The 13950-nt window shown below is 55.1% G+C and overlaps 1 protein-coding gene across 1 annotated transcript in view; it reads right to left on the reverse strand.

The window, feature by feature from the left end:
* smg9 (SMG9 nonsense mediated mRNA decay factor) overlaps positions 1–13950 on the reverse strand; it is a 58619-nt gene that overhangs the window by 25155 nt on the left and 19514 nt on the right. Inside the window, exons 2-4 of the mRNA XM_068018515.1 lie at positions 2936–2996; positions 1926–2000; positions 558–789 (exon numbers count right to left, since the gene is read on the reverse strand). Of these exons, the coding sequence (XP_067874616.1) occupies positions 558–789; positions 1926–1970 (277 nt within the window). The 5' untranslated portion in view covers positions 1971–2000; positions 2936–2996. The remainder of the gene's footprint in view (positions 1–557; positions 790–1925; positions 2001–2935; positions 2997–13950) is intronic.

Consider the following 13950-nt stretch of genomic DNA (forward strand, 5'->3'; position numbering starts at 1 on the left):
TCCACAGATTCCCAACCCTCTGAGTGAAGACATTTCTCCTCATCTCAATCCCCAATGGCCAACCCCTTATCCTGAGACTGACCCCCCCCCCAGTTCTAGACTCTCCAGTCGGTGGGGAAACAGCCTCTCAGCGTCTACCCTGTCAAACCCTCTGAATTATATACGTTTCAATGAGGTCACCTCTCAGAGAATACAGGCCCATTCTACTCATCCGTCCGAAAGTGCTCAGCGCCCAGAATCAGACCCAACACTCCAGCGGGGGGGGGGGGGGGGGGGGAGGGCAACAAGTGGCGTATAGAGTTTAGGGTAACCGCCTTGCTTTGAATCGAGGTGAATAGTATCGATGCATTAAAGGGGAAGCGGCATAAATACATGAGGGAGAAAGGAATAGGAGGATATGGTGATGGGGTGAGAGCAGACGCGCATGGAACATGCACCTGATGGGCTGAACAGCCTGTTTCTGTGCTGCAGACTCGATGTGATTTGATGTAACCGGAGGCTCAGCCAGACTGCCTTGTGCCCTCTGGTCGGGCGCCGACACTCGGCACTCTACTTACGGTCCACATTAGTGCTGGGGGCTGAGGGCGCCATGCCCCGGTTCTGGATCTGGTAGACGGGCTGTGTGGGCCTTTGGAACTCCTTCTCCGACTTTGCCGACGTGGCGGGTGCCTGCAATGTCCCGTCTCCCGTCGCCGAGGGCTTGCCCTCGTCTCGAGCTTTCATCAACACGATGGGCTTCTCGGCGGGGTTGCTGGCGGGCACGGCCGCCGTGGGTGCCGCCTTGTTGGTCTGTCAGGTGGAGGAAACAGAATCGATGTTAGACAGCGAGCGGAGTGAGACGCGTGCCGTGCACTCCCTCCCCGACCCTAACTGGCAACAGCTTCCAAAGCCAATGGAATTGTCTCCCAAGACCTTGTGTGGCTCAAGGGGTTTCACACTCTCTCTCAAGCCTCGGAGTCAGAGGGTCGTGGGTTCGAGACCCCAGTCCAGAGAGACTTCAGCCCCATAAATCAGGCTGTCAAAAGCCAGTGCCAGTACTGAGGGAGGGCTGCACTGTCAGAGGGTCAGTACTGAGGGAGCGCTGCACTGTCGGAGGGTCAGTACTGAGGGACTGCTGCACTGTCAGAGGGTCAGTACTGAGGGAGTGCTGCACTGTCAGAGGGTCAGTACTGAGGGAGTGCTGCACTGTCAGAGGGTCAGTACTGAGGGAGTGCTGCACTGTCAGAGGGTCAGTACTGAGGGAGTGCTGCACTGTCAGAGGGTCAGTACTGAGGGAGTGCTGCACTGTCAGAGGGTCAGTACTGAGGGAGTGCTGCACTGTCAGAGGGTCAGTCCTGAGGGAGCGCTGCACTGTCGGAGGGTCAGTACTGAGGGAGCGCTGCACTGTCGGAGGGTCAGTACTGAGGGAGTGCTGCACTGTCAGAGGGTCAGTACTGAGGGAGCGCTGCACTGTCAGACAGTCAGTACTGAGGGAGTGCCGCACTGTCGGAGGTGCCGTCTTTCAGATGAGACATTAAACCGAGGCCCCCGTCTGCCCTCTCAGGTGGGTGTAAAAGATCCCACGGCCACTATTTGGAAAAAGAGCAGGGGGGAGTGGGGGAGAGTTCTCCCCGGGGTCCTGGGGACAATATTTAAATGACCACACTCCAAAAAGTGTCTGTGAAGCGCTTTGGGATGTACTGAGTTGGTGAAAGGTGCTCCAGAAATGCAGGTGCTTTTTTTTTTCCCCCTTCCTGATGGTGGTGGCCAGAAGTGAACACAGTTACTCCAGGCAGGAAGGGTCTGCCCAGCACTTTATACAGCTGCAGCGTGACTGTTGTACCAGACTGCACCCTACTGGGAAAGGAATGCAGTGACTCCATCCCTCAAACAGCTGCAATGGGCCACAATGTGTGTAAGCGATATGGTGCTGGCACACTTCCTACCCTCTCTGCAGGAGGCTTGGCGAGAATGATTGGTGTTTTCTGCATTGTTGCTCCTACCGATTCTTCACTCCCATCCTACGAAGAAAGCACAAGTTAAAGAGCAGCCGGGACGGATAGCGACTTCGGGGAACATCACTCGCCCCAGACGACGGCGGAGAGGATTCTCACATTGACGGATAGTCCAAGGAGCAGCTCCTGCAACAATGCAGCACTCCTCTCCTTCACTGTGCTGGAGCATCGGCCCAGACCAGGAGCAGCTAAAGCTAAGGCCTGTCCATCACACAATGATAAAGCACAGAGGGAGGCCATTCAGCCCATCAGGCCTCTGATGACTCTTTGAAAGTTACCATTGACTCTGCTTCCGCCGCCCTTCCAGGCAGCGCGTTCCAGATCACAACAACTCACTGCGTCAAAAGAAATTCTCATCTCCCCCCTCTGCTTCTTTTACTGATTATCCTCAATCTGTGTCCCTCTGGTTACCGACCCTCCTGCCACTGGGAACAGTTTCTCCTCATTTACTCCGTCGAAACCCCATCGTGATTTTGAACGCCTCGATTAAACCTCCCCCTGAACCTTCTCTGCTCTAAGGACAGCAGGGGCACGAAGTATCCACCTGCTGCTGTTCCTTATATTCTCATATATGTTCTGATTAACAATTAAACAAAGTTTTTGGTTGCTCTGTGTTCAGTTAACAATCAAACATTATGATCTCCAAAGCAGAATACATTTCGCAATATGTGGTTTTATCATTTCGGTCCGCAGAGAAATTGGACAGAGATTTACATGATATATACAAGTGTCAGCAACAAAAATATCCCGATTCCGGCCTGGTTAAAATTACAGTTCGTGATTCAAAATATTGATGTTAACTGTGATGGAATTATCCAATAATCGGAACTAAGCAACACAAAATACAGAGGAAAGCAGGAATTCAAAGGATTCAAATTATCAGATCATTTGAATGAAGCAACTTTGAGTTAAGAAAATAGATTTCATCGATGTCTGTTTACCTCTATTTCTCCAAGACTTGTACAGAATCCACTCACTACGAGCAACACAATGGGATGTCCACTGGAATGATACATGAACAGGATGTTAGGCATTAGAACAGTCAGTGAAGACAGAATGCTGCTGCTCCCTCTCTCGTGTACAGTAACTCTCCCATCCAAGCACACCCCTCCGAAACTCCTCACTGAAATCTAACTTTCTGGTCTAGTCATTCTCCCATCAAAACCCAACTGGCTAGAACTCTCCATTGAAGACCATCTCTCCAGTTCCCTAACTCTCCCAAAGACCATCCCTCTCGTCCCCTAATTCTCCCATCAAAACCCAACTGGCTAGAACTCTCCATCGAAACCCATCTCTCTAGTTCCCTAACTCTCCCAAAGACCATCCCTCTCGTCCCCTAACTCTCCCATCGAAGACCATCTCTCTAGTTCCCCAACTCTCCCATCGAAGACCATCCCTCTCGTCCCCTAACTCTCCCATCGAAGACCATCCCTCTAGTCCCCTAATTCTCCCATCGAAGACCATCCCTCTAGTCCCCTAATTCTCCCATCGAAACCCATCTCTCTGGACCCCTAACTCTCCATTAAAGACCATCCCTCTAGTCCCCTAATTCTCCCATCGAAACCCATCTCTCTAGTCCCCTAACTCTCCCATCAAAACCCATCTCTCTGGACCCCTAACTCTCCCATTGAAGACCATCCCTCTAGTCCCCTAATTCTCCCATCGAAACCCATCTCTCTAGTCCCCTAACTCTCCCATCGAAGACCATCCCTCTAGTTCCCTAACTCTCCCAAAGACCATCCCTCTAGTCCCCTAACTCTCCCATCGAAGACCATCCCTCTAGTCCCCTAATTCTCCCATCGAAACCCATCTCTCTAGTCCCCTAACTCTCCCATCGAAGACCATCTCTCTAGTTCCCTAACTCTCCCAAAGACCATCCCTCTAGTCCCCTAACTCTCCCATCGAAGACCATCCCTCTAGTCCCCTAATTCTCCCATCGAAACCCATCTCTCTAGTCCCCTAACTCTCCCATCGAAGACCATCTCTCTAGTCCCCTAACTCTCCCATCGAAGACCATCCCTCTAGTCCCCTAATTCTCCCATCGAAACCCATCTCTCTAGTCCCCTAACTCTCCCATCAAAGACCATCCCTCTAGTCCCCTAATTCTCCCATCGAAACCCATCTCTCTAGTCCCCTAACTCTCCCATCGAAGACCATCTCTCTAGTCCCCTAACTCTCCCATCGAAGACCATCCCTCTAGTCCCCTAATTCTCCCATCGAAACCCATCTCTCTAGTCCCCTAACTCTCCCATCGAAGGCCATCCCTCTAGTCCCCTAACTCTCCCATCAAAGACCCTCCCTCTAGTCCCCTAACTCTCCCATTGAAGACCATCCCTCTAGTCCCCTAACTCTCCCATCGAAGACCCTCCCTCTAGTCCCCTAACTCTCCCATCGAAGACCCTCCCTCTAGTCCCCTAACTCTCCCATTGAAGACCATCCCTCTAGTCCCCTAACTCTCCCATCGAAGACCCTCCCTCTAGTCCCCTAACTCTCCCATTGAAGACCATCCCTCTTGTCCCCTAACTCTCCCATCGAAGACCATCCCTCTAGTCCCCTAACTCTCCCATTGAAGACCATCCCTCTTGTCCCCTAACTCTCCCATCGAAGACCCTCCCTCTAGTCCCCTAACTCTCTCATCGAAGGCCATCCCTCTAGTCCCCTAACTCTCCCATCGAAGACCATCCCTCAAGAACAGTAATCCTGATATCATATTGAAGAACCTCAATGTTCATTCTGTTGGGTCAGTCCAAAAAGTGACCACAGCCTCAGATCCACTCAGAAACCAGCAGATATAGGCTGATCAACAATGTGGACATTGCTGCCAAGGATGGTATTTATTGCCCATACATAGCGGCAGTGAGCCACCTTCTTCCTGAACTCTTGTGTTCAGTGCTTGGATACAACCTGCTAGGCCCCTTCAGAGGGCAGTTAAGAGTTGACAAGGTTGGTCTGTGGGGCTGGAGTCACATATAGGCCCAGACCGGGGAAAGACGGCAAGTTTCATTCCCTGAAAGGGCATAAGTGAATCGGCTGGAGTTTTTAAACAATGAGCTGACATTACGTTAGCTGTCCTGAGAGTGAGGTCTGGTCCAATGGGGAACAGAGGGAGCCAACATTCAATATGAATGAAATAGAAACTCAGAGACTTTTAACTTGGAGTGATAAACCTACAACACTCTCAGGCAGACCAAAAATACGTACATCACCACCATCTACTGGCTGGAGAGGGGTCCAGCATGAAAAATGCTAAATTCAGGCTCCGAACATCCCAAACCTGGAGGTTCCGATCGAGGGAGAGGCGGAGAGGTTTAGGGAGGGAATTCCAGAGCTCAGGGCCCCAGGCAGCTGAAGGCACGGTCGGCAAACGTGGAGCGATGGGAATCGGGGGATGGGCGAGAGGCCGGAATTGGAGATTTGGGACCTATCGTACACCACAATAGGCCTTAATTTCAAAATTAGGAATTTAAATCAAACAAAAAATTAGTTCAGCCTCAGCTGGAGTACGGTTGGGCCCCACACACTTTAGGAAGGAAGGATGTCGAGTGCTTGGAGAGGGTGCGGAGGGAGATTTACTGGAATGTTCCCGGGGATGAGGGACTTCAGTTGATGCGGAGAGACTGGGAGAAGCTGGGATTGTTCTCCTCAGAGCAGAGAAGGTTAAGGGGGAGATTTAATCGAGGCCTTCAAAATCATGAGGGGGTTTTTGATGGAGTAAATGAGGAGAAACTGTTCCCAGTGGCAGGAGGGTCGGTAACCGGAGGGACACAGATTGAGGATAATGGGTAAAAGAACCAGAGGGGGAGATGAGGAGAATTTTTTTGACACAGTCAGTTGTTGTGATCTGGAACGCGCTGCCTGAAAGGGCGGTGGAAGCAGATTCAATAGTAACTTTCAAAAGGGGAATTGGAGAAATACTGGAAGGGGAAAAATTTGCAGGGAGATGGGGGAAAGAGCAGCGGGGGGACAGTGGGGACTAACTGGATAGATCTTTCAAAGAGCCAGCACAGGCACGATGGGCCAAATGGACTCCTCCTGTGCGGGATCATTCTATGATGCTTTGTGGCAACATTTACAGTAGGGTTTTATTACCCCAGGAAATTTAAAAACATCTGCCCCCGCTACAACAGCAGCAGCAATTAACTTTGAGTGCAGTATCTTTGTAACTAGTATAACTAGCAGCAGCGTGGTATCTGGGACCAAGCATAACGACCCAGTACGTGGCATCCTAGATCTAGCATAACCAGGGGGAAGAGCGGGACCCTGGATCTAGTATAACCAGGGGAGAGCGGGACCCTGCAACTAGTATAACCAGGGGGAGAGCGGGACCCTGGATCTAGTATAACCAGGGGGAGAGCGGGACCCTGGATCTAGTATAACCGGGGGAGAGCGGGACCCTGGATCCAGTATAACCGGGGGAGAGCGGGACCCTGCAACTAGTATAACCAGGGGGAGAGCGGGACCCTGGATCTAGTATAACCAGGGGGAGAGCGGGACCCTGGATCTAGTATAACCGGGGGAGAGCGGGACCCTGCAACTAGTATAACCAGGGGGAGAGCGGGACCCTGGATCTAGTATAACCAGGGGGAGAGCGGGACCCTGGATCTAGTATAACCGGGGGAGAGCGGGACCCTGGATCTAGTATAACCAGGGGGAAGAGCGGGACCCTGGATCTAGTATAACCAGGGGGAGAGCGGGACCCTGGATCTAGTATAACCTGGGGGAGAGCGAGACCCTGGATCTAGTAACAACTGGGGGAGAGCGAGACCCTGGATCTAGTATAACCAGGGGGAGAGCGAGACCCTGGATCTAGTATAACCTGGGGGAGAGCGAGACCCTGGATCTAGTATAAACTGGGGGAGAGCGAGACCCTGGATCTAGTATAACCAGGGGGAGAGCGAGACCCTGGATCTAGTATAACCAGGGGGAGAGCGAGACCCTGGATCTAGTATAACCAGGGGGAGAGCGAGACCCTGGATCTAGTATAACCGGGGGAGAGCGAGACCCTGGATCTAGTATAACCGGGGGAGAGCGGGACCCTGCAACTAGTATAACCAGGGGGAGAGCGGGACCCTGGATCTAGAATAACCTGGGGGAGAGCGAGACCCTGGAACGAGTGAAATCAGGGGTAGAGCGGGACCCTGGATCTAGCATAACCAGGGGGAAGAGCGAGACCCTGGATCTAGTATAACCTGGGGGAGAGCAAGACCCTGGAACGAGTGTAATCAGGGGGAGAGCGGGACCCTGGATCTAGTATAACCAGGGGGAGAGCGAGACCCTGGATCGAGTATAAACAGGGGGAGAGCAAGACCCTGGAACGAGTGTAATCAGGGGGAGAGCGGGACCCTGGATCTAGTATAACCTGGGGGAGAGCGAGACCCTGGAACGAGTGAAATCAGGGGTAGAGCGGGACCCTGGATCTAGTATAACCTGGGGGAGAGCGAGACCCTGGAACGAGTGAAATCAGGGGTAGAGCGGGACCCTGGATCTAGTATAACCAGGGGGAGAGCGAGACCCTGGATCGAGTATAAACAGGGGAGAGCGGGACCCTGGATCTAGTATAACCAGGGGAGAGCGGGACCCTGGATCTAGTATAACCGGAGGAGAGCGGGACCCTGCAACTAGTATAATCAGGGGGAGAGCGAGACCCTGGATCTAGTATAACCTGGGGGAGAGCGAGACCCTGGAACTAGCGTAATCAGGGGGAGTGCGGGACCCTGGATCTAGCATAACCAGGGGGAGAGCGGGACCCTGGATCTAGCATAACCAGGGGGAGAGCGGGACCCTGGATCTAGCATAACCAGGGGGGAGCGGGACCCTGCAACTAGTGTAATCAGGGGTAGAGTGGGACCCTGCAACTAGTATAACCAAGGGGAAGAGCGAGACCCTGGATCTAGTATAACCTGGGGGAGAGCGAGACCCTGGATCTAGTATAACCAGGGGGAGAGCGGGACCCTGGATCTAGTATAACCAGGGGGAAGAGCGAGACCCTGCAACTAGTCTCAACAGGGGGAGAGCAGGACCCTGGATCTAGTATAACCGGGGGAGAGCGGGACCCTGGATCTAGTATAACCAGGGGAGAGCGGGACCCTGGATCTAGTATAACCGGAGGAGAGCGGGACCCTGCAACTAGTGTAATCAGGGGTAGAGTGGGACCCTGGATCTAGTATAACCAGGGGGAAGAGCGAGACCCTGGATCTAGTATAACCAGGGGGAAGAGCGGGACCCTGGATCTAGTAACAACTGGGGGAGAGCGAGACCCTGGATCTAGTATAACCAGGGGGAGAGCGGGACCCTGGATCTAGTATAACCTGGGGGAGAGCGAGACCCTGGATCTAGTAACAACTGGGGGAGAGCGAGACCCTGGATCTAGTATAACCAGGGGGAGAGCGAGACCCTGGATCTAGTATAACCGGGGGAGAGCGGGACCCTGGATCTAGTATAACCTGGGGGAGAGCGAGACCCTGGATCTAGCATAACCAGGGGGAGAGCGAGACCCTGGATCTAGTATAACCAGGGGGAGAGCGAGACCCTGGATCTAGTATAACCAGGGGGAGAGCGAGACCCTGGATCTAGTATAACCAGGGGGAGAGCGAGACCCTGGATCTAGTATAACCGGGGGGAGAGCGGGACCCTGGATCTAGCATAACCAGGGGGAGAGCGAGACCCTGGATCTAGTATAACCGGGGGAGAGCGGGACCCTGCAACTAGTATAACCAGGGGGAGAGCGGGACCCTGGATCTAGTATAACCAGGGGGAGAGCGAGACCCTGGATCTAGTATAACCGGGGGAGAGCGGGACCCTGCAACTAGTATAACCAGGGGGAGAGCGGGACCCTGCAACTAGTATAACCTGGGGGAGAGCAAGACCCTGGAACGAGTGTAATCAGGGGGAGAGCGAGATCCTGGATCTAGTATAACCTGGGGGAGAGCAAGACCCTGGATCGAGTATAAACAGGGGGAGAGCAAGACCCTGGAACGAGTGTAATCAGGGGGAGAGCGGGACCCTGGATCTAGTATAACCTGGGGGAGAGCGAGACCCTGGAACGAGTGAAATCAGGGGTAGAGCGGGACCCTGGATCTAGCATAACCAGGGGGAAGAGCGAGACCCTGGATCTAGTATAACCTGGGGGAGAGCAAGACCCTGGAACGAGTGTAATCAGGGGGAGAGCGGGACCCTGGATCTAGTATAACCAGGGGGAGAGCGAGACCCTGGATCGAGTATAAACAGGGGGAGAGCAAGACCCTGGAACGAGTGTAATCAGGGGGAGAGCGGGACCCTGGATCTAGTATAACCTGGGGGAGAGCGAGATCCTGGAACGAGTGAAATCAGGGGTAGAGCGGGACCCTGGATCTAGTATAACCTGGGGGAGAGCGAGACCCTGGAACGAGTGAAATCAGGGGTAGAGCGGGACCCTGGATCTAGTATAACCAGGGGGAGAGCGAGACCCTGGATCGAGTATAAACAGGGGAGAGCGGGACCCTGGATCTAGTATAACCAGGGGAGAGCGGGACCCTGGATCTAGTATAACCGGAGGAGAGCGGGACCCTGCAACTAGTATAATCAGGGGGAGAGCGAGACCCTGGATCTAGTATAACCTGGGGGAGAGCGAGACCCTGGAACTAGCGTAATCAGGGGGAGTGCGGGACCCTGGATCTAGCATAACCAGGGGGAGAGCGGGACCCTGGATCTAGCATAACCAGGGGGAGAGCGGGACCCTGGATCTAGCATAACCAGGGGGGAGCGGGACCCTGCAACTAGTGTAATCAGGGGTAGAGTGGGACCCTGCAACTAGTATAACCAAGGGGAAGAGCGAGACCCTGGATCTAGTATAACCTGGGGGAGAGCGAGACCCTGGATCTAGTATAACCAGGGGGAGAGCGGGACCCTGGATCTAGTATAACCAGGGGGAAGAGCGAGACCCTGCAACTAGTCTCAACAGGGGGAGAGCAGGACCCTGGATCTAGTATAACCGGGGGAGAGCGGGACCCTGGATCTAGTATAACCAGGGGAGAGCGGGACCCTGGATCTAGTATAACCGGAGGAGAGCGGGACCCTGCAACTAGTGTAATCAGGGGTAGAGTGGGACCCTGGATCTAGTATAACCAGGGGGAAGAGCGAGACCCTGGATCTAGTATAACCAGGGGGAGTGCGGGACCCTGGATCTAGTATAACCAGGGGGAGAGCGGGACCCTGGATCTAGGATAACCAGGGGGAGAGCGGAACCCTGCAACTAGTATAACCAGGGGGAGAGCGGGACCCTGGATCTAGTATAACCAGGGGGAGAGCGGGACCCTGGATCTAGTATAACCAGGGGGAGAGCGGGACCCTGCAACTAGTATAACCAGGGGGAGAGCGGGACCCTGGATCTAGGATAACCAGGGGGAGAGCGGGACCCTGCAACTAGTATAACCAGGGGGAGAGCGGGACCCTGGATCTAGTATAACCAGGGGGAGAGCGGGACCCTGGATCTAGTATAACCGGGGGAGAGCGGGACCCTGGATCTAGTATAACCAGGGGGAGTGCGGGACCCTGGATCTAGTATAACCAGGGGGAGAGCGGGACCCTGGATCTAGTATAACCGGGGGAGAGCGGGACCCTGGATCCAGTATAACCAGGGGGAGAGCGGGACCCTGGATCCAGTATAACCAGGGGGAGAGCGGGACCCTGGATCTAGTATAACCAGGGGGAGAGCGGGACCCTGGATCCAGTATAACCAGGGGGAGAGCGGGACCCTGGATCCAGTATAACCAGGGGGAGAGCGGGACCCTGGATCTAGTATAACCAGGGGGAGAGCGGGACCCTGGATCTAGGATAACCAGGGGGAGAGCGGGACCCTGGATCTAGGATAACCAGGGGGAGAGCGGGACCCTGGATCTAGTATAACCAGGGGGAGAGCGAGACCCTGGATCTAGCATAACCAGGGGGAGAGCAGGACCCTGGATCTAGCATAACCAGGGGGAGAGCGGGACCCTGGAACTAGCACAACCGGGGGGAGCGGGACCCTGGATCTAGTATAACCAGGGGGAAGAGCGAGACCCTGCAACAAGTCTCAACAGGGGGAGAGCAGGACCCTGGATCTAGTATAACCGGGGGAGAGCGGGACCCTGGATCTAGTATAACCAGGGGAGAGCGGGACCCTGGATCTAGTATAACCGGAGGAGAGCGGGACCCTGCAACTAGTATAACCGGAGGAGAGCGGGACCCTGCAACTAGTAGAACCAGGGGGAAGAGCGTGACCCTGGATCTAGTATAACCTGGGGGAGAGCAAGACCCTGGATCTAGTGTAATCAGGGGGAGTGTGGGACCCTGGATCTAGTATAACCAGGGGAGAGCGGGACCCTGGATCTAGTATAACCGGAGGAGAGCGGGACCCTGCAACTAGTATAACCAGGGGGAAGAGCGTGACCCTGGATCTAGTATAACCTGGGGGAGAGCAAGACCCTGGAACTAGTGTAATCAGGGGGAGTGTGGGACCCTGGATCTAGTATAACCAGGGGGAGAGCGGGACCCTGGATCTAGTATAACCAGGGGGAGAGCGGGACCCTGGATCTAGTATAACCAGGGGGAGAGCGAGACCCTGGATCTAGTATAACCAGGGGGAGAGCGGGACCCTGGATCTAGTATAACCAGGGGGAGAGCGGGACCCTGGATCTAGTATAACCAGGGGGAGAGCGGGACCCTGGATCTAGTATAACCAGGGGGAGAGCGGGACCCTGGATCTAGCATAACCAGGGGGAGAGCGGGACCCTGGATCTAGCATAACCCTGGGAGAGCGGGACCCTGGATCTAGCATAACCAGGGGGAGAGCGGGACCCTGGAACTAGCACAACCAGGGAGGAGCGGGACCCTGTATCTAGTACAACCAGGGGGAAGAGCGAGACCCTGCAACTAGTCTCAACAGGGGGAGAGCGGGACCCTGGATCTAGTATAACCGGGGGAGAGCGGGACCCTGGATCTAGTATAACCAGGGGGAGAACGGGACCCTGGATCTAGTATAACCAGGGGGAGAGCGAGACCCTGGATCTAGCATAACCAGGGGGAGAGCGGGACCCTGGATCTAGCATAACCAGGGGGAGAGCGTGACCCTGGAACTAGCACAACCAGGGGGGAGCGGGACCCTGGATCTAGTATAACCAGGGGGAAGAGCGAGACCCTGCAACTAGTCTCAACAGGGGGAGAGCAGGACCCTGGATCTAGTATAACCGGGGGAGGGCGGGACCCTGGATCTAGTATAACCAGGGGAGAGCGGGACCCTGGATCTAGTATAACCGGAGGAGAGCGGCACCCTGCAACTAGTATAACCTGGGGGAGAGCGAGACCCTGGATCTAGCATAACCAGGGGGAGAGCGGGACCCTGGATCTAGCATAACCAGGGGGAGAGCGGGACCCTGGATCTAGCATAACCAGGGGGAAGAGCGAGACCCTGCAACTAGTCTCAACAGGGGGAGAGCAGGACCCTGGATCTAGTATAACCGGGGGAGAGCGGGACCCTGGATCTAGTATAACCGGGGGAGAACGGGACCCTGCAACTAGTCTCAACAGGGGGGGAGCAGGACCCTGGATCTAGTATAACCGGGGGAGAGCAGGACCCTGGATCTAGTATAACCGGGGGAGAACGGGACCCTGCAACTAGCCTCAACAGGGGGGGAGCAGGACCCTGGATCTAGTATAACCGGGGGAGAGCGGGACCCTGGATCCAGTATAACCGGGGGAGAGCGGGACCCTGCAACTAGTATAACCAGGGGGAACAGCGAGACCCTGGATCTAGTATAACCGGGGGAGAGCAGGACCCTGGATCTAGTATAACCGGGGGAGAGCAGGACCCTGGATCTAGTATAAACAGGGGAGAGCGGGACCCTGGATCTAGTATAACCGGGGGAGAGCAGGACCCTGGATCTAGTATAACCGGGGGAGAGCGGGACCCTGGAACTAGTATAACCGGGGGAGAGCGGGATCCTGGATCTAGTATAACCAGGGGGAGAGCGAGACCCTGGATCCAGTATAACCAGGGGGAGGGCGAGACCCTGGATCTAGTATAACCGGGGGAGAGCGGGACCCTGGATCCAGTATAACCGGGGGAGAGCGGGACCCTGGATCCAGTATAACCGGGGGAGAGCGGGACCCTGGATCGAGTATAACCGGGGGAGAGCGGGACCCTGGATCTAGTATAACCGGGGGAGAGCGGGACCCTGGATCTAGTATAACCGGGGGAGAGCGGGACCCTGGATCTAGTATAACCGGGGGAGAGCGGGACCCTGGATCTAGTATAACCGGGGGACAGCAGGACCCTGGAACTAGTATAACCGGGGGAGAGCGGGACCCTGGATCTAGTATAACCGGGGGAGAGCGGGACCCTGGATCTAGTATAAACTGGGGGAGAGCGAGACCCTGGATCTAGTATAACCGGGGGAGAGCGGGACCCTGGATCTAGTATAACCGGGGGAGAGCAGGACCCTGGAACTAGTATAACCGGGGGAGAGCGGGACCCTGGATCTAGTATAACCGGGGGAGAGCGGGACCCTGGATCTAGTATAACCTGGGGGAGAGCGGGATCCTGGATCTAGTATAACCGGGGGAGAGCGGGACCCTGGATCTAGTATAACCTGGGGGAGAGCGGGATCCTGGATCTAGTATAACCGGGGGAGAGCGGGACCCTGGATCTAGTATAACCAGGGGGAGAGCGAGACCCTGGATCTAGTATAACCAGGGGGAGAGCGGGACCCTGGATCTAGTATAACCAGGGGGGGAGCGAGACCCTGGATCTAGTATAACCAGGGGGAGAGCGGGACCCTGGATCTAGTATAACCAGGGGGAGAGCGGGACCCTGGATCTAGTATAACCGGGGGAGAGCGGGACCCTGGAACTAGTATAACCGGGGGAGAGCGGGACCCTGGAACTAGTATAACCGGGGGAGAGCGGGACACTGGAACTAGTATAACCGGGGGAGAGCGGGACC

This window comes from Heterodontus francisci, chromosome 39 (genome assembly GCF_036365525.1).
Source record: "Heterodontus francisci isolate sHetFra1 chromosome 39, sHetFra1.hap1, whole genome shotgun sequence".
NCBI lineage: Eukaryota > Metazoa > Chordata > Chondrichthyes > Heterodontiformes > Heterodontidae > Heterodontus > Heterodontus francisci.